Raw genomic sequence first — 20,616 nt, 5'->3', positions numbered from 1 at the left:
TCATCTGTGTGTTGACAAAGCTACATGCAACTTGAGAAAAGACAAGAATACATTATATCCTACTGTGCTGTTGTTTGTGTATTCTTCTACTGCATGAAGCTTTGTCTCAACCCACATCACCTTCAGTGTATGCAGTTTCTTTTTCATGGTGTTTCAGAAGCAGGGGTCATAAGTTAACAGCCCCCTCCTTCTCTTTCTCTCTTTCCACCTCTCTCCTGCCTCCTGCAGAAACCTGCGCTGTGAACAATGGCGGCTGCGACAGGACATGTAAAGACACGGCCACAGGGGTGCGCTGCAGCTGCCCCGTTGGATTCACCCTACAGCCCGACGGCAAAACCTGCAAAGGTCAGTAAATGCATCAAAGTGTGTGAATATGCGTGTGTGCGAGGTGCAGAGGAGACCAGGTCTGTCTGAGCCTGCTATGACTGGTATCTGAGTGATCCAGGGCCAAACACGACCCCGCCATCCGCTTCACTTCCAACTGCACAGAGCTCTGGTCGCGGTCAGTGCCGCTGCCGCCATTTGTTGTTGTTGATTTTGCCGCTGAGCATTTCTCCACTTCCTACTGCCCGCCAGTGACGTCAATGACGGTGGTCCAAGAAGAGGCCGCCACAGCGTGGGCCTAAACATCCCAAACAGATTATTGAAGCATTTTGGCTTTGCTCTAAACAAACAGCCTTGCTGAATGAGTCTGACCTGTGGGTTCAAGCTGAGTCAAACACTGGTCTTCACAGGCAGCGGTGCCCTTTCCTCAGTAGTGGCAGAGCTGTGAGTAGGCAGGAGGAATTCTGTTTATGAGTTTGGCTGCATCAAAGTGGTCACACGTATTTACAACTTTAATGAGAATTTGAGAAAGTTGGATCATTGCTTGTTTAGAAGACGTAGGGCCTCATGCAAGAACCACTCGTACAAACAGAATTTCTTCTTATGAAGAAGGCATGCACGAGTGATTTAAGAACTTCTTGCATTTATGAAAAAATCTCGTTTTTAGAATTTTCTCTCAGGTAATTCAGGAGCTTTTTTTGACCTAGGAATTTGAATTGCTTAATCTGAATAAAATTGGATATGACTTTCACGTCCCCTTGACCACCTCACATTTTAACTATGGATGACTTTGCTTTTGTAAGACATTTTTTTACGCATCCAACTTCATGTCAAACCACTCGTACTTTATTTCTGTCACAGTGCGGCTCTTGGATGACAGAGAATTGGCAGCTGACAATATGCTGTCATTGTTTCAGGTCTCCTGATATTAGTGATTTACTGACACTACTAAATATGTCATGTTTTTGTCAGCTGTCTTCAAGTCAAGCAGCAGAACTTTAAGCTCTGCTCTGTGAAGTTCTTCTTTTTACTTCTTGGCGTCTTTTTCGTGAATGAAACGTGTCCAGAAACGGAGCAGAACACATAGCCTTTAACAGCTATTTTGGGCTGTTGGTTAAGCTAATTAACAATAGCACCCATTCATGTGAAGTTGACATTCATCAAGATCAAAGCACTTTTTAACAAGCTTGTGCATTTAAGAGAGTTTGCTAAATCTGACTTAGAACATTCATATGAGTAAGTCTCACATAAACAAACTAAGATAGGTTCAGATGAGTGGAAAGTTCCCCAGTGTTTTGCACAGAAGATATTCCTTATTCTTCTTTCTTGGGTAAAACTACCTGAAGTTACTGTGAGGATGATGAAGCTCCACATTCCTTTTCCACATGAGTGGTGTCTGATGGTTGGACGTCATTCTATCCGTTCCTCCTCTCTGTATGGAAGGAGAGATGGAGAGCGGTGGGGAACCTCACCGCTCAGCCCAACCCAACATGTGACAGACATGTTCAAGGAGATGTAGGAGTCGTCATAGCAACAAGGCATAGGTCATGTGACAATGACATGGCTGTTTGCGTGTCGGAATCCAGGCGCCACGTGTGATGTGAGCATGAACTTATAAATTGTATAATACTGGCAGTGTGTGTGTGTGTGTGTGTTTGCGAAATGAGTGTCAGGCAGTTTGAGAATGTGGCATGTAGGTGTGTGAAATCCTGGAGCCGGAGCTGTCTCAGGCCTGGCAGGCAGACGAAGCGTCAGCAAACTTTGAGATGTTTGAACAGTGAGGCCCACGCTGACCACTGTCTCTCTCACTCTCTTCCATCCATGACATACACACACTCACACAGACAGCACCATCCAGCTGCAGATGCAGTAAATACAGCGATTGACCGTACAAATCAGTCAGTTTATAATTTGAAGCACAAGAATGCAACATAATCATCATAATTACCATGTCAGAGACCTGGTTGGCTGCATTTTTGAGTTGGATTAACATATTAATGTTTGTAAATCAGAAAACAAACATTTTAAATTGTCATTTTAGCTCTAGCAGCCCTCCATCGTACACTGACAGATGCGTAACACCGCAGTTGCATGCTGGGAGAACATGTCGTCCGCTGCTCTGATGTCAAGTTGAAGCCCAGCTTGTGCGAACACTTCCACTCCGTCTCCCCAGGTGATTTGTGGTCCTGACAGAACCCAGCATTTACAGTGGTTTTTTTTTGGGCCCGAGTTGAGTGGAGAAGATGGATAGGAGCGCAGTCCAGCTGTGCCCCGCCCACATAATTTGGCTGTGGATCAGCCGCGGGGCTTCATAAATCCCAGAGCGGGGATCAGCTCTGAGGGGAGCTGAGAGACACAGAGCAGGCAGCGCACATCGATCAGCATCTATCACCCAGGCACCGACAGGAAAACACACACACTCACACTGATGCAAACATAAACTTATCTATACATGTACATCAGTGTCAGACACCCTGCAACCTCACTGCTGCTGTTTGTATCTCAGATAGACCCAATGATAACGTTCAGCACTAACAACTAATAGATTGTAGAAAAACGCTCTGTAGGTCTTAAAACCTGAAGTGTAGGTTTATTGCTCAACTCCATCTTTTAAAAGTGTTTGAACATTCCAGTAATCAAACATCCATATCTGGCTTAGCTGGTAGGAACAAGTGGCAACCACATCAACTTCAGGCTTGTCAGGGAATAAATGTTGCCTTTGTGTCCCTGCCTGCTTTTGGCATAATGTATTGACTTTGTAGCCCCTGTTCACTTTAAAGAGTAAGTTGATCCCAGGATGTATTTTCTCTCTTATCTCTAATGGTATCTAGCCATAGAGATAGTTTGGGTCTTATTTGTTCAGGTTTTGAGATAGTCTCTGAGATTTCCACCCTCACCCCAATACCATGGCGGTGAATGGAAATGTATATTTGGTCCCCCGAGAATTTAAAAAATTACACTTAAAATGTAACTGCAATATGTCTTTCCACAACCAATGCCCTCATTACTCTGGACAACCCACAAAACACACTATGAGCAGTTTTTGTTGGAATGATTTTCTACTGAAGATATAGTCCTGATGAAAGCCTGTTCTGTGGATTATTTAAAGTAACAAGGACATTGTTTCTGTAAAAAGAGTGAAGAATTCCATTGAATGCCATTGCATCGGGATGGAGGCTGAGATCTCAGAGATGCAAACCTGGACAAATACTGTCTGTATGGCTAGATACCACCAGAGGTTAAGTGAGAAAATATAGTATTTTATTTGTATTTTTGTTTGAGTGAACTGACCCTTTAATACAGTCCTTGGAGCCAGTCAAGGGACTGCATTTTAAGGTAATTTCCACATCCAGTCAATTCCACTGATCCATCAAACAGCAGCTTTTTGTTTTGTTTATTTTTACTAGTTTTTTATTAGACAGTGGGCTACGTAGTGTAGAGCAGAGAGAAATGAAGGGAGTGTGAGACGGTGAACGAAATGCAACAATGGTTCCCTGATCACACTCGAACAAGGGATGCTGCAATTACATGCAACCCCCTAAATCACCAGGACGCCTTCATCCATCAATTTTCCAAACTGCTTATGTTGTTCAGGGTGGCAAGCCTTACCCACCCTGCACTGGGCAGAAGGGAGGTTACAAAAACATACAGATGAACACATTCATACTCAAAGCGATTGACAGTTTCCAATTCACCTAAACTACACACGTATTGTGTAGGTGGATTCAATCTCAGGTGACAGTGTTAACCACTGAGTCATTGTGCTGCTTCCTTTCATTCAACCAGAGGAAAATCTGAAATTTTTCATCTTTCCTCCCCGTTAGAGCTGGTCCGTGCTTCAGTCCTGAGCTTTCATTATTGATGGGGACATCCTGTTTGACACAGGCTTCTTGTAACCTTGACGACAGCACACACAGGTTGCGGCGGCTGTCTGAGAGTTAGCTAATCAATATCTCTTGCTGAAGCCTATACATGTGTGTATGTATGCGTGTGGGTGTGTGTCGACTCCGGTGGCACGTGTAATCACAGTCATGTTAGCAGTGTATTGTAGTGCACAGACTGCAGTATAATTGCTGGCATTTAGCAGTTTACAGAACATAGTAGTTAGCGGCAAGATAAGTGCCACGCTGTGAGGTGGTCTCATCTAATGTGCCACTAAATTGCTTGATAGAGACAGACAGCTTCTTCTCCACCTCTCTCTCGCTCTCCCTCTCTCTCTCTCCCCGTCTGCGTCTACCTCGCTCGACAGCCACTGGGATGTGCCCTGTCGTGCCTGTCTATCATAATCATTTCAATATAAACTATGTAGGGCATGTTTAAAACCCACCAGTCTGATAAACGCCCTTTCATCTGTGCTGACAGATGAGGCGGTTCAGCCTCTCACGATGACAGACACGCCAACCCGGGGAGGCGTTTCATCACGGGGCTCTCGTGCGGACAACTGGGTGAGAGAGGGAGAGACAGATAGACTGGGAGAGAGAGAGAGAGAGAGAGGGGAGAGAAGGAAGTTTTTTTTTTGAACAGTTTCCAGATGTTTGATTAGAAGGTGCACATGGGTGGTTGGATGAGTTACTGTATATGTGTGTGTGTGTGTGTGTGTGAGTGTGTGTGTCCCTTAATGCTTCTGTGTTTGTGGGTTAATTAACAAACTTTTAGGTTGCATGTTAGTCTGTACTTTGTGCACATACAAGCTCATGAAAGGCTGGATGTGTGTGTGTGACTGTGGCTATTTGTGTGTTTTTGTGGATAGCGTGTGGTCGGCGTACTAGGCTTTACAGTTCACAGTGTGTATTGGCACCTGAGACACGTCCCCACTGGCCTGCATTCCTCCTCTACCTGAAAAGAACTGAAAACACATGGACACTCACACACACACAACCACACAATCAGATCAAACTAAGACAGGAACATGATTACACCGATTCACCGGGAAACTAACATGCCTCTAAGAAGAAGAAACATCATAAACATTTATAGAAAAAAACATATGCACAAACCTTTTGTGCTAATCTATCTATCTATCTATCTATCTATCTATCTATCTATCTATCTATCTATCTATCTATCTATCTATCTATCTATCTATCTATCTATCTATCTATCTATCTATCTATCTATCTATCTATCTATCTATCTATCTATCTATCTATCTATCTATCTATCTATCTATCTATCTATCTATCTATCTAGCAGCAGAGCAGGTAGCTGAGCCAGGGTTGATGGCAGGGGCTGGGCAGACGGTGTGTAGGTTCCAGAGCTGGAGCTTGTAGACATGACGGTAAGCCGAGCGAGGCAGCAGAACAGGAAGACTAGCAGAGGTGACCTTGAGGCACATGCAAACAATAGTTAAACTGAGTTCCAAAAAACAATACAACATTACTTGTGCAAGGATACTAGGAGTTGGCCGAAGCATTGTACCATTGAAGGTGAACGGACAATATGGCGAAGAGTGGAGTGAAGAGCTGGTGTTTAAATACTGCGCACACATTCACAGAGAGAGACAAAGCAGGGACAAACAGGAAACACAAGGAAGGGGTTAGGCACAGCAGATACCCTAACGGTGACAAATTAAAGGAAAAACCTGAATAAATGAGTAGAGAAACATAACGAATGCAGATGCCTCCACACAGGTGCACCGCATGGTACAATTAAGCAATTAACATCCAATCATGCTCTGTGGCATGTATACAAATGCTGAACAGGCCCAGGTGATTCTGATATTATATCAACATGGCAAGAGGAAAAGATCTAGGCCTAAGAGACTTTGAAAGAGGGTTTGTTGGGGCACGGATGGCAGAAGCTTCAGTCACAAAGACTGCTCAACTGACTGGTGTTTCAACAGGAACAGCGATAAAGTGATATCTGCATTAAGATCTATGGGAAAGACGTCAGTAAATGGGGTCGGAAACGGTGGTTGATAACGCACATTTGATCACTGTGACGTCATGCATTAGTGCAATATGTAAGGAAAAACAGAAGAGCAACTCTTTCTCAGGTGACCGAGAATGTCAATGCAGCACGTGATCAGACTGTCAGCAAGAACAGTCCGTCGACAATTACATAGAGAGGGATATTATAGTAGGGTTGCAGTGCATAAACCCCTCATTACAAAGATGAACACACATTTTAGAGTTCAGTGGTGCAAAAATCATAGGCTATGGTCTACAGACATGTGGAAAAAAGTAATATGGTAAAATGAGTCATCCATCACCATATTGTTGACAAGTGGGCGAGTGCATGTGTGGCAACACCAAGAGAACAGTCCAGGCCTTAATGCTTGACCGCTACAGTGAGGGGATCTGGTGACTCTGTTATGCTGTGGGGGGCATTTTGCTGGCATGGTTTGGGTCCACTTGTCCCATTAGAGCAAAGGGTCACTGCAAATCAATACAAAGTTGTTCTGGGTCATCACCTTTATCCTATGATGAAACATTTCTATCCTGATGGGAGTGGTGTCTTCCAGGATGACAATGCCCCAATTCATAGGACACGAGGAGTCACTGAATGATTTGATGAGTATGAAAATGATGTGAATCATATGCTACGACCTTCACAGTCACCAGATCTCAACCCAATTGAACATCTGTGGGAGATTTTGGCCCGACGTGTTAGTCAGCGCTCTCCATCACCATCATCAAAACACCAAATGAGGGAAAATCTTTTGGAAGAATGGTGTTCATCCCTCCAGTAGAGTTCAGAGACTGTAGAATCAATGCCAAGGCGCATTGAAGCTGTTTTGGTGGCACGTGGTGGCCCAACACCTTACTAAGACACTTTATGTTGGTTTTTCCTTTAATTTGTCACATGTCTACCTCCGAAGGTGGCAGCAGCACAAGATAAAATACACGTCTTGTCACCTTAATAAATATATCACTCAATTATCATCTCTTCTGCACAAAGAAAATAAAATCTGAAATAAAAAACAGGTGAATGAGACAATTTTAAGTTGTTGAGGAGATTCCTCTCATGCCAAACCACAGTACTTTTCCTTCTTGTTTGTTATGGTGAGGCTTCAGTGGCAAAATCTGTTAAAATCCTTTGCTGATGCAGCCTGTAAGAGAACAGAAAAACACTTTTTCTGTCTTCACATGCTACTTTCCAACTTCACCATTCCTTCTCAGACACCAGATACAATACAGCAAGAGCACTGTGGCCATAAATATCCTGTCATGTCCGATTAAAGCCATATTGACCATTAACATAATAGACATCTACTGTATGTCTGTATGACAAAAGCCAACACTAACAGATAGATGAAACCAGCAATGTTAAATATTCCATGTTGGAGAAGTCCTTTACTAATCAGCTCCATAGATACATTGGTTAAAATGTGTCTGCCATTGGTACTATTCTCATAATCAATACTTTTATTTTGATAATCTTTTTTTATGTGTTGGTACAATTTCCCTTAGTTTTAGCATTAGTCCATTTAGTCTCAGTGAGGAGTCACATGTCAGAGTCCACACCCATCAGGCGCACTTATCCAGTCAAAACACTGTGGTCTCCATCACCTTACTTGACTGCACTATGGCTGGCAGTCCCCATCCCAGATCACTGGCTGTTTTATTGTTGTGTAAAACTGAGAGTTTCCTTTGGCCCACATGCACCCGTGGAGTTTTTGTTATTAAACAGAATCGAGCACTGGGGTCGTTTAATACATGAATAAATACACGCTGCCTCCTGGCCTGATGTCTGTCCTCTCCACTAGCAACACCCTGCGAAGAGAACAATCGCGCTCCAAGAAAACTAGATCCCCTGTACCCGGTCGGTAATTATTTGTAGAGGTTTGGGTTTCTGCAAATGTATTCCATTTAATTGCTTTTTACTGAAAATATTTGGTAAAACTACAAAACTCCTCTCCGCTGTGTGCAGCTTGTACCCTGGAGATATGAGCTGCACATTCCTACAAGCGAGCCTAAATTCAGTTTAAGTGACAGTGCAAGAGTTGGTTTATTTCAGCCCATTTTTCCACCTCAGTCTTTCAAGGAGCAAGGTAGACAGACAAGCCTCTCGCATAATAGCCTGACCCTGCGCTTGACCTCTGGATGCTGGGGTCAGAGGTTAGGAGTTAGTGTTCATCCATTCAACTCTCATTGGTGGCGGTGGGTTTAGGCAGCAGCGCTGATCAGATGGGTCAGTTTGTGGGTCTTAATCAGGCAGCTGAGCTCCGCAGCAGCATCAGGGTTTCTTCTGGAGTCGGGTTTCTCATTCCAAACACTGGACTTCTCAAACACAGCCTGAAGGCTCACAGAGGAGCAGGCGAGGGGGCGGAGGGCTTGTTTCCTTTGGCCCAGGTGGATGTTAGCAAGCCTTCTCATTTGGCCCTCAGCCTCCGCCACAGCCAGCACAGTTCACTTCCAAAATATCTACCCTGGAAGAAAAATTCATTCCCTGAAGGTCACCGTTCAACTACCAGTAGATTCAATTCAAATTCCATTGTGTAGGAGGCCTATCAATTGTCCTAAAAAGTGCCAGAATATGTTTTTCTAAACCAATGCAGACAGGCTTGCAGGAGATTTCTAATCAATCACTCAGTGTCACGTCAAGCAAACGTTTCAGAACATTGTTGAATTTGAAATGCTGAAGGCCAAGCTAAGCTTTTCAGTCTAACTACAGTCTGAAATGACTCCTGCTTCCTCTGCTGCTACAGTAAACTCTATCAGTGCCACAGTGCTCCTGACAACGCCAAAGCCACCGGTTCAGCATTTTATCACTGAGCCCAGTCGCCAGAATAAAATGTTAGCATTGTACATCACTGCAAACCACAGATACGTTGAATCTCTACATTTCAATATATTTAATATGTAGCATGTCAACATTTCTATAATACATATCACAGAGAAAAGTAACGTAGTTCAGATGACGTCTATACGAGCTAACTTTCATATCAGGAGGAGGCGGGTTGGGTAGTTGGCTAGAGAGCTAGTTGCATGGCAGAGACCAATGTTCAAGGCCACGGTTCACTTCTCGTTTCAACCGCGTAATTTTAGTGAGACGTCAGGACATTTGCAAGCCATTTTTCTGGTGACAAAACCGGGTATTTTAACCGAAACCATGATCTTTTCCTAACCCTAATCAGTGGTTTTTGTGCCTAAAACTAACCAGACCTTAACCACAGTGCTGTCACAACATAACAAATAAATATTTGACTGATAACGGCCATTTAATGCAATTTTAAATGACACTCGAAAAATGATTTTAACGTAGAGATACTGTACAATGCCAATGTTTTATTCTGGCGATTGGGTTGGATTACAACATAAAAGATTTTATTTTCTTTGATAGATTTGAATTTCAAAGCCATAGCAAAGCCATAGCCATAGCACATGAATTAATGTCCGTTAATGCTGCTTTTCATACCTCTAGTTGCTGAGGTAATGAGATTTTTGGGACCTATAAATCTTATCAGAAGCCAGATAAGGTAGAGAAACTCTGATATAACAGCTATTATTTCCCATTTTGTTTCATATTAAATAGGATAACTGCACTGACTCTGACTGAGTGAGCAACACAAAATATGGTTAAAAAAAGCTAATTAGACTGGCAGTAATGTCCACTTTCAATGAGCTTTGCTGCTCATCACAATAAAAGTTTAAAGAACTGGGTTAACCCAACAAGTTGTTTTCACTGAATGTCCTTTAACAAGTTTGACATTGTGTTAAATTATTTCGTGGTAACATTTTTTAAAACTTTCCATTTATAGTCTCAGAACTTTCATTAGCTATGTTCAATTGGAAATACACAGCTTTTGCCAGCCTTTTTTATTTCTTTATTTGGGTTGTTAAATTGGTCTTAAATCCAATTCCGGGTAGCTTTAAAGAGGCCCTAAAAACTACGTAATTTGGCTTTGTGAAACCTGCAAATCTCTTGTCAGATGCAGGCAGCAGCAGTCAGGCAGTAAGAGTGTCTGTGATATTCGGAGAGACACACAGCTCTTGGCAACTGATGGAACTATTGATTGAAGGCCAGAGCAAGATATTGATCGTCTAGAGTAAATGTCAGAGATGGATCCCAGGAGACAGCCTGTGTGTGTATGTGTATGTGTATGTGTATGTGTGTGTAGGAACACGCAGCAGTATGTGCAAGCCTTCATATAGTGAAAATGACAAATTACTCCTCTCACAGTGGCAGACAGAGATGGAAAGAGTTAGGCGTTTGTGGGGCAGACATTGGAGTGAGAGACATAACATCATCACTGTGTGTGTGTGTTAGACACTTATTACATATTTGTGTGAATGTTGGAAACAAGCAGAAACCATTTTCAGTGTGCTTCAGCTTTTCTCGTTGCTCCTCATGCTGGCCATATGCAGTCTTATCTGTGTTAATTAGTTAATTAAGAGCGTCCTCATTAACAAATGCCTGCTGCAAGAAAGCTTCTGGCAACCCAGATGTTTGTGCATGATGCCATCAAGGTGCCCATTCATGTGAACACACACATTTTATTCATCATTTTATTCTTCGCCTGCTGTCTATATACAGACAAAGCCATTGAAGAACTCCTACATGGTTAGCCACACAGCGGCTTGGCTTTAGGGATGCCAATGTCTGCTTCTCAGCCTGTCGGTTGGTCAGTCCACCACTTTGACTGAAATATCTCAACAATTGATAGATAGATTGCTATACAGATTTCTCAACAACAATTGGATGGATTGTCATGAAATTTGGTACATTCATGGTCCCTAGTTGATGAATTCTAATACCTTGCTAACTAAGTATCTAGCGTCAACATCTGGTGAAAAATTCAATTTGTTCCATACTTTAACAAACTCATGCAAAATTAAGGACATTCACATCAACCTTGATTGTATTTTGTGCTAATTAGCAAATGTTAGCATGCTAACACAGTGAACTAAGATATTAAGAGTGATAAACATTGATGAAAACACTGATGATGTTGAAACTGTACAGAAATGACAAAGAGTACACTTTGATTTACACAATATAATTAACCCTTCTGATATACAATACGACACCAAAGACCTTTAGTCTGACACCGTCTGCTCATTACATTTACTTTACCACAATTTTTAAAGACCAAACAGTTTTTGGACCTTACCTTTTTGAATTTTTACAACAAGCATTTCAGCCTCACAGAGCCACTACTGTATATACAGACACTATTTAACATGGCTGTAAACTCTTAGTCTTGTTTGCTGATGGTTTCATTAACTGCTGCTACACTTCTTCCAAGATGAACCAAAGTAGAAGTTGCAAGAAGATTGTCTGATTGCCTTATTTTACTGTAAAATAACTGTGATTACTATTCAGGTAATAAAATCATCTGCAGCACCAGGGCAGAATACATGCCAGCATGCTCCTTCTCAGAACTGCCACACATGTCAGGCCACCCTCCCTTCTGCCTTCACCCACTCTCCTGACTCGCCTTTATCTGTCCTGTTTCTCTTCTCTCCAAACTTTATCATTTCAAGATGTGCGGAGGCTTAATGTATTTATTTAAGCTCAAAGCTTTTTTAAGCTCCATTAAAGGTAATTATATACCCAGTTATAAGGCTAAGCCGTCCCCAGAGTGGCCATTAAGTGTGGGTATATGCAGTGGTTCTGCCAGTGTTTGTGGCTGCCAGAATAATTATGAAGCTGTGTCTGTCTGTGTTGTAAAAACAGTGGATACCACCTGGGGTGGTATCCACTGTTTGAGACAACGTGGGCAGAGGGGGAATGTTGAGGAATGGTGTGTATATTTGTGTGTGTGTTTCTCACTTTGTGTATATGTTTTACTTACCATCATGCCTGATTGGAGAGTCCAGATTTCCACTCTCCTGAAGCTTTGACTCTGGCTTCTATCTTTTGTTTGTTCATAAATTCATTAATAATTCCCGAGACGTAGGAAATTTTACTTATAAAAATAAAAATTTCCTGGTCTCTGAAATCTCTTCATTTCTGTAGTTGCAAGGTTGGCAAGTGTGCAGTGTGCGTCACCTGAAGGGAGAAAGACAGCCATCCCTCCTGCTGTCTAACAGATACGGATCAGCCCTACAAGCTGTCAGCATGCAGGAGGAAGCCCTGATTGATTAGAAATGCTTTGGGGTATCAGGTGACAACAGAGTATGGGTGGAAAAAACACTGAAAATAAATTAAAAACAAAAGAGAAGACAAAGAGGAATCAAAGGAGAGAAAATGGGTGAAAGTCAAGAGTAGATAAAGGACTGGCACAAGAGCAGAGAAAAACTGAAATGAGCTAATCAATCAAAATATGTCTGCTGCTATGACATCATGGTTTGGGATGTTAGACAAACACTTACAGTAAGTGTACTTGAACGCCCTTACCTGTCCTGCTCCCCTTAAAAAACCCCACAGCCTCATTCTCTTCCCGCCAGCCACAGGGAAATCCGTTTTAGCCGAGCCAGATGGAGGGACAATCCCTTTAAAAGGCCGCTGACAGGGCACAGCGGGACATGCAGTTTAATACATTTTTACCACGGCGTGCAGCCAGCTCGTTGTGGATTCCTGTCTCGGCTCCATATTTAGATGAAGAGTTCATTCAGCAGAAGCTCCCTGAGGATACAGAGTGAGAGGATCAGGCCAGGGAGGCCTGAGTCTACCCTGATGGAAAAACACAGTGGCTGAGTTACTAGCTGTTTTATAAGGGCTCCTATCACGCTACACTGAGAGCCATTTGAAAGTGTGTGTTGACTGGACCTCTTGACCCTGTTAATAGTTGAGTCTGAATTGATAAGCCATGTACTACTAGTTTTAATATGTGCAGTGTGAGTATAGCTTTGCGAGCTGGCCCACAACTCCACTCATTGCGGCTAACACCTACCAACACTTGATGAGCATTCGCTTAAGAAAGGCATCATTTAAAGATTGCTCTACAATAGGCAACTGGCAAGCACTCTCCTTCAATGTGAAAACAGCGTGGATCTTTCCCTCATCTAGTTGGCTAGATGTGCTTCTCACTGGGCTGTCTTTGCTTCTGATTTTAAAACTGGAAGAAAGAATTCATTTCTCTTTCGAATCTTTTTTGTAACTAAATTTTAAATAAGAAATAGGCAACCCAGTCCTCCAAACTAAACAACAAAATACATCTTCGGTCCATGCATTCCAATACAAGCAATTTCTGATCTTACGTCCCAATCGGCAGTGATCAGCAAAACCATAAAACATCATAAAACATGTGTTTTATGATGTGACAACACTATGGTTAAGGTCTGGTTAGGTTCAGGCAGAAAAACCACTTAGTTAGGTTTAGGAAAAGATTATGGTTTGGGTTAAAATAAGTACTTCTTAAAGGTTAGGAGACCTTCACCGTCATGGTTACAACAACAACAATGTGGTTAAGGTTAGGGGACGATCCTGGTCATGGTTTTAAAAAACAGTGTTGACTTGTGGTTGGAAATGAGAAACAAACAGCAATCTCTCTGTGTTAAAGTCTAGTGTTTTGTTGACCAATCCATCCACCCCAACCTCCTCCCTACATTGACTCTGTTGGTATATTAATGTCACCTGATTTCCTCCTCTGTTCTCCTCATAATTACTCTACTAGGCAACTAGTCTCAAAATAGGCTGCATTTGCAGTACCATTTTTCATTTTGCATCTGCAACTTCTAGTATTTAGATTTCCTCAAGAGGAATCGGAATTTCAGGCAGCAGCAAGTCAACATCTAAACAGTCTGCTGATTGGTCAGCAGTTGTTATTTTCCAGAATTAAAATCATGTACAAAAAAACTGAGCTCTTGAAGTTTAGACTGGCTAATGTCTGCATGCAAAGGTTGTATATAAAAGCTTTGGGTATGCAATATACAGTACTGTGCAACAATTTTAGGCACCCTAGATGTTTAGATTCTTATCCATTATGCAATACCATCAAGGAGGTGTCTGATCGGTCCCAAATTTATTTATGACATGACAATGACCCCAAGCATACAGCTAGAGTCATATTTTCAGCAACAAGAAGAATGATGAGTCCTGCAACACATGGTTTGGTATGGCCCCCACAGAGCCCTGATCTCAACATCATGGAGTCAATCTGGGATTACATGAAGAAGCACCTGAGATGGCCTAAATAATAAATACACAGAAGAACATTCTTTCTCCAGGATGGTTACAACAAGCTACCTGCAAGTTACCATGAAAAACTTTGTTCAAGTGTACTGAGGAGAACTGCTGCTGTTTTAAAGGCAAAGCTGCTCACAGCAAATATTGATTTCATTTAGGTTTCTGCTGTTTACTCAACTTTTTTATAGCAATATTTTTGTAAGCATTCTCACTTTACTTTTAGTGCCTAAAACTTTTGCACAGTACTGTAGATCAAAATACCATTCATGATCTCTATGCAGTCGAAACTGCCCCTTAAAGGATAACTTTAGTCTGCGTTTTTCTTCTGCAACCGATGCCATAGAAAGACCAAAATCAACAAGTCTCTCTCTCCCCTGTTACCCCTAATCTCCCTCTTCTCTCTCTCATCTCCTCCACCTCCCTTTTCCCTCCTCCTCTTCCTACTCCTCTCATTCTCTGTGGTGTCTTGCTCGACTTATTTCCCGGCTCAAGGGTTTAGGTGTTAATCCCTCACAGTTTTCATCACTGAGAGCACCAATCAAAAAGGGCTTGTCTGTGTAATCTGCCATTGTCCCCTCTCCCCTTTTCCCCTCTCCACCTCCTTCACTCCTGCTCCTCCTCTTCTCTTCCTACCTGGTGCTCTCTCACTCTGTCCACCTTCTGAACTTTCTATAAATTTCCATCTTGTTTTGTTTCAACGGAAATGTTTCTGAAATAAACTGGGTATACTGTAGGTAACACACAGTATCAAATTTGCCAGTAATTTATATGAAAATGTTACCGACTATGAAGAAAACTTAACATGATGTTGAAGTTTGGGTTCAGCTGAGGACACTGCAGGCTGGATGAGGCGAGGGAGTGAGGTTGGAGAGTTGGAGTTTGTGTAACCAGATCTGCCAGTAGGTTTGCGGTTGGCACTGAACATGATGCCTCGGGGGTGATTGCATTCGCCTTATTATTATTGTAGAATCTGCGCCTCTGGATTGCTGCACCACACCTGGGCTAGAGCTCAGGTATCTTGGTTTTATTCCCCAGGGATTCAGCAGACAATTTATCCTAGGTCCACAGGCCTGTTTGTTTGTTTGACTATGAGAGCAGCAATAGGGTTCTGTTAGTAATGGTGTTACCTGCGTCTTCTTCTTCAATATTTGGTTATGATTGCTAAAAGCTTAAACCAAACTGCTGCCAGTCTTACAGTTGTCCTCCGCTTTCACTCAGTTTGTAGATTCACATGCAGGTTTAGGGCACATTACATGTTGTAATAATAACTGCAAATTGGATATAAATCAGGCTGAACTGAGGTGACTTGGCAGGATGAAGAAATTACTTTACACTACCCAAGCCAAAACAATATGCCTCAATGACTTCAGGCTAGTTGCCCTCACTTCATTGGCTATAAAAGCATTTGAGCGCTTAGACCTACCTGAAGTCCTGTATATCCCCACTGATGGACCCATTTCACTTTGCTTATCGGGCCAATAGATCAGTTGAAGATGCTATAAACCTGACTCTTCACTTCACTCTGCAACACCTGGAATCAACTAACACCTACACACACATCCTGTTCATAGATTTTAGCTCGGCTTTCAACACCATTAACCCTCTCACACTCTTCACCAGGCTTCAAGACATGTTAATCAACACAGTCCTGTGTTACTGGACACTGGACTTTCTTAGAAACAGAATTCAATCTGTCAAAGTTGACAATGCTACATCACGCCCTCTGACCCTCAGTACTGGTGCGCCACAAGGCTGTGTGTTAGCTCCTCTGCTTTTCTTCATCTACACTAATGACTTTACATCTCACCACATCTCAGTCAAAATATTTAAGTACCCGGACAACACCAATATCATTACGCTAACAATGACAAGACTCAATACCGCCAAAAGGTTAATAATAACCTCTTACTCAATACCTCAAAAACAATGGAAATAGCTCTAGACTTCAGGAGGAGGTCAAACATCAAAGCCCAGTTCATATCTCTGACCAACCCCTTCAAAGTCCTCAGCACCTACATCAGTAACACTCAAAATGGAACATCAATGATAAACCACATCATCAGAAAGGCCCAGCAACAACTGAAGAAGTATCATGTGAAAAAACACCCGTTGGTCCACTTCTATGAAGCCATCATAGAGAGATTCCTCACATCATCTCTCACTAACTGGTATGGGAGCTCAGACAGTCACAGCAAGAGGAAACTGGAGTGGATTGTCACTAAATGTGTAAATGTGATTTTAATGATGCTTCCTTCCTGGCATCCAATTGTCTTTACTTTCCAAATTTTTCTTACATTGCAGTTTTTTAAGTGAGACTTAAATTCTATCATGTTGTCTTTCTCTTCATTAAAACCTACTAAACTAAGTGTCTTGGTGACTTTACCAAAATCAAAAAGAACAAAGTTGCAGTTTATGACTGTAAATTACTGAACTATGAAAAAAGCTACTAATACTAATACTAATTTGTTTTGCCAAACATATTTTGCAGGAAATGTTTTTATGTTCACTGGCAACATCTTTGTTGTGGTTTCAGTTAAATGTAATGAACACACTTTCTTGTGCTTCAGGTCACTGTTGACCTTTTTCAATAATTAACCAAGACCACCATCTTTCTCTAACCACAGCCATGTCTTTTTTCTTTTTTGGGTAATGTTTTCCTTTATGTGACAGTTTTGAAAGTGCAGAGCAAAAGAACAGAAACATGATAGAGAGAGGGGTATGACATGTAACAAAGGCTGCCCGCAAACATTTTGCAAATGCAGTCAGTATGAATATTCTAAGAACCTAAGAATCTTTATTATGTCGTTAATGTAATTAGGGTGGCATTATGGTTCTCTTTAAACATACAGTATTTGCTGTTGCAAATATGTAGTATACAAACATCATTTCTCGGAGACAGGGATGGAAAAAACCAAAAGGACAGACATTCCCCCAGTCATCATTTCCTTTTATATTTATATGAAGAGGTTACAACAGCACAATTATCCCTTTTGTAAGCCACACACCGTCCAAATACTTACTGAAAGGGTATTATTAGAATCAACTCTCAGTGATAGTCTGTCTCTGCTCACCCTCTCCAGCAGCTACTCCATTAGTTCCAGGTAACTAGCATATCATGGGATGAGACAGTTGGATCTCTGTGAGCAAGCCCCAAGCTAGACCTCCAAAGACTGATCCAAGCTGCCTGCTGGAGTCCTGTTAAACAAGCATAACACTTAATGCACCATGCCATGTGTGCCTAATACAAACACACCATGATGAAATGATGTACCATATTTGGAAAAGTCAGTGAAAAAATAAGTAGACAGAAAGAAATAAAAACATGAAATCACAGTGAAAGACAGTGAAAGACAACTAAATAGAGTCAAGAAGGTCTGCATGTTACCCGACACCATAAATATATAAACGGCTTTTTGTTCACCTGTTGCTGCTGTGCAGGAACAGTATGCGTCTTTGTGTTTGAGTAACAGACAACATGCTGGCATTGTGGTTTAAAATAAGGTGGAAACTTGACGACAGTCTTTCAGCTCTGCCAACTCTGTTTGCCTACTGAAGCGCACAAATAAAGAGCATAAGGGAAAAAAAACTCCCACAGTGTATCTTAGACGTTATGCTAGTACGGACCTTCACAACAAAAGCTTTGAATATATTTTAGCCATATTTAAAAGGACCTTGTTTATGTCCATACACCAGTAAGACAGATGCTTGGTCTCTAGTGCAGTCTTATTGTTCTGTTCTAGTTTTATGTCCTGTGCAGACTAAATGCATTCATTTAGTCTTTTTGGGTAAAATGAAGGACAATATATGCATATATGTAATGGGTTCAATGTCACATTTACTGTAGTTTTAAACTATTTTCCAGAATAGGATCCATCACCACACTGATTGTTGATAACATATGCTCATTTGTCACTAATTTGTAGTTCACAAATGGATGATGAATGAAAAGGAAAAACAACAATGTGGTCCACCACAAGCCTCCAGAAATACTTCAGCACTCCCATCAGACCATTTAGTGAGCCCTCATGTTGCTCTGCATCATGTTTCTCCACTCATTTATTCAGGATTTTCCTTGTAATTTGTCACCTGTTTGTACCTTGTGCACTGCAGTTAAAAAGTTTGTCGGTCAACAGTGGACCTATTGCATTCTGTAATGAAAACTGAAATTGGTATACAGCATCATTTACTATGGATCATGAAACACCAGCAATTTTAGTAATAGCATTTCTCTCTTTTGTTCTTTTATTTCCTCTACCCAGACATTGATGAATGCCAGGAGAACAACGGCGGCTGTGACCACTTCTGCAGGAACACTGTGGGCTCTTTTGAATGCAGCTGCCAGAAAGGCCACAAACTGCTCACTGATGAACGGACATGCCAAGGTCAGTGACTAACAGCAATCAAAAGAGTCTCGCTATCAGACTCACAGCCAGTCAAACAGGTCTACACAGGCTTAAAGGCAAGTAAGTTTTGGATTTTAAAAACAATAATTGTTTTATGACTTTTACACTGAGGCTATGATCATACACACATAGAAGGAAGCGGACGTGGCTGAAATGATCAGGGAAATGAATGGATAACACAAAATGGAGCAAATTTGTGTCTTGGCTGGAGTCAGATAAGAAAATCAATCAATTTTGATCTCTCGTCCACTTGAAGGACGGCATTTGTTTATCTTAACACAATCACTGGAGTTTGTGCTAGTGAAAAAATACACCTCCCTCATCAAGTCCAATGCTTGCAGTCCTTGCCCTAAGCTTGGCTAACATGTCCCAGTGCACCTACTGAACGGACGGAGAAGAAATTCATATTGATCATCCGACTCTGTGCAAACAGGCACACAAATTGGCCTAGTTATCTTTTCCTGGGAACATAACCTACAGCTTGTTGCTGGCTGGGTGTGTAGTGCACATGTAATCAGCAGTTATGTTTGGACGACCAAAGGCAGATTCCAGGTTACAAGTTGCAGCAAGCGAGACAGGAGAGCAGACAAACACAAAATGATTTTTATTAACAACAAAACCCTGAGGTGCTTCTGTCTCCGACCCAAAACCACCAAACAGTGTGTACGCGTGTGTGTATATGTGTTGGATTAACTGTGCATCAGTAGTGGAGTCTATAATAATGTGGTGTTGAGTGCTCTCAGCCACATCACAGCATCAGTGCCTGTTTCTGACACACCTTTGCCACTGTTCAATGCCAGCTAATAGCTCCCAGGTTTGTCCCATTGACTGACATTTGGCCTGTTCAGCTTCAACATGACCTTAAAATGAAATATAATGTTTAATTTGTCAGCTCTTTCTGTGCCAGTGAGCTTTTCCAGAGAAAACAGCTCCTGGTGATACGCTACATGCCAGTGTTAGAACATTTGCCAGAATTGGCTAAGAAACTAAAGCAGAAAGATTTATCATTTGCCAAAGTTGCATAAGCAATTTCCACAAAAGATTCTTTCTATTCTAAATGTTTAGATAGGCAGAGAGATAGAGAGAGAATGTTGTCAGCAGTTAGATAAATGTTAGCAATCGCTGTTGAAACACCTCATCAGGAGGGTGTGTCTCACCAAAAAAAAAACAAAAAAAACACGTCAGCCAAACCAGAAATCAACATTTATTTTCTATATGTTCCTTTAACATTAAACAGCTGTAGGCAGCTGCTGTGTACCTGGCTCAGTTTATGTAAACTGTGCTTGTGGGCTAGCCCGGAACAGACCAGCTATTCCTAAGTCTTCATATGAACAGTTGCCTGGAGTATTTACCGAGCCAACATCCAGGCCTTAACAACTTCCTCCACATGACAAACTCCATTATAACAAGTGGTATTTTTAGCTCCTGTAAAACCCCACGGAACACACTGAAATAAACCAGGTGAGCTTGAAATACTGGCCTCCATTTCTGATAGGTTAATAATATTTGGTGCTGTGCAAGTATACATAAACACACGCGCAGCCAGGCATACACATACACACACACACACACACATTGACGTAACGGTGAATGTGAGCCGTCCCAACCTCAATCCAGTGAAGTTTTTCCGTGTTTCTGTATTAGAATGAGCTCTTGTCCTAGTTTAGTCATGTATTTGTTTACTATACTGTCCTCTGTGATTAATGGGATTGCCTCTTCAGCCCTCGGTGAGCAGTCTGTGTTGTCTTTAAATGAGTCATTAAGATTGAAATGTCTGTAAACCACTCATCCCACTGACCTTTACCTTCATCAATGTAGCAGGACAAACCGTAGTGTGTTCTCATTAGACTGAATCAAGCCATGACTCAACCAA

The 20,616-nt window shown here is 41.8% G+C and overlaps 1 protein-coding gene across 3 annotated transcripts in view; it reads left to right on the top strand.

Annotated features, from left to right (window-relative positions):
- scube1 (signal peptide, CUB domain, EGF-like 1) overlaps positions 1-20,616 on the top strand; it is a 123,186-nt gene that overhangs the window by 85,905 nt on the left and 16,665 nt on the right. For all 3 annotated transcript variants that reach the window (XM_067581060.1, XM_067581061.1, XM_067581062.1), the window contains 2 exons: positions 229-345; positions 18,600-18,722. In XM_067581060.1, the coding sequence (XP_067437161.1) occupies positions 229-345; positions 18,600-18,722 (240 nt within the window). The remainder of the gene's footprint in view (positions 1-228; positions 346-18,599; positions 18,723-20,616) is intronic.

The sequence above is a fragment of the Thunnus thynnus genome, chromosome 23 (genome assembly GCF_963924715.1).
Source record: "Thunnus thynnus chromosome 23, fThuThy2.1, whole genome shotgun sequence".
In the NCBI taxonomy this organism is placed as follows: domain Eukaryota; kingdom Metazoa; phylum Chordata; class Actinopteri; order Scombriformes; family Scombridae; genus Thunnus; species Thunnus thynnus.
This window is presented reverse-complemented; position numbering and strand designations above follow the sequence as displayed.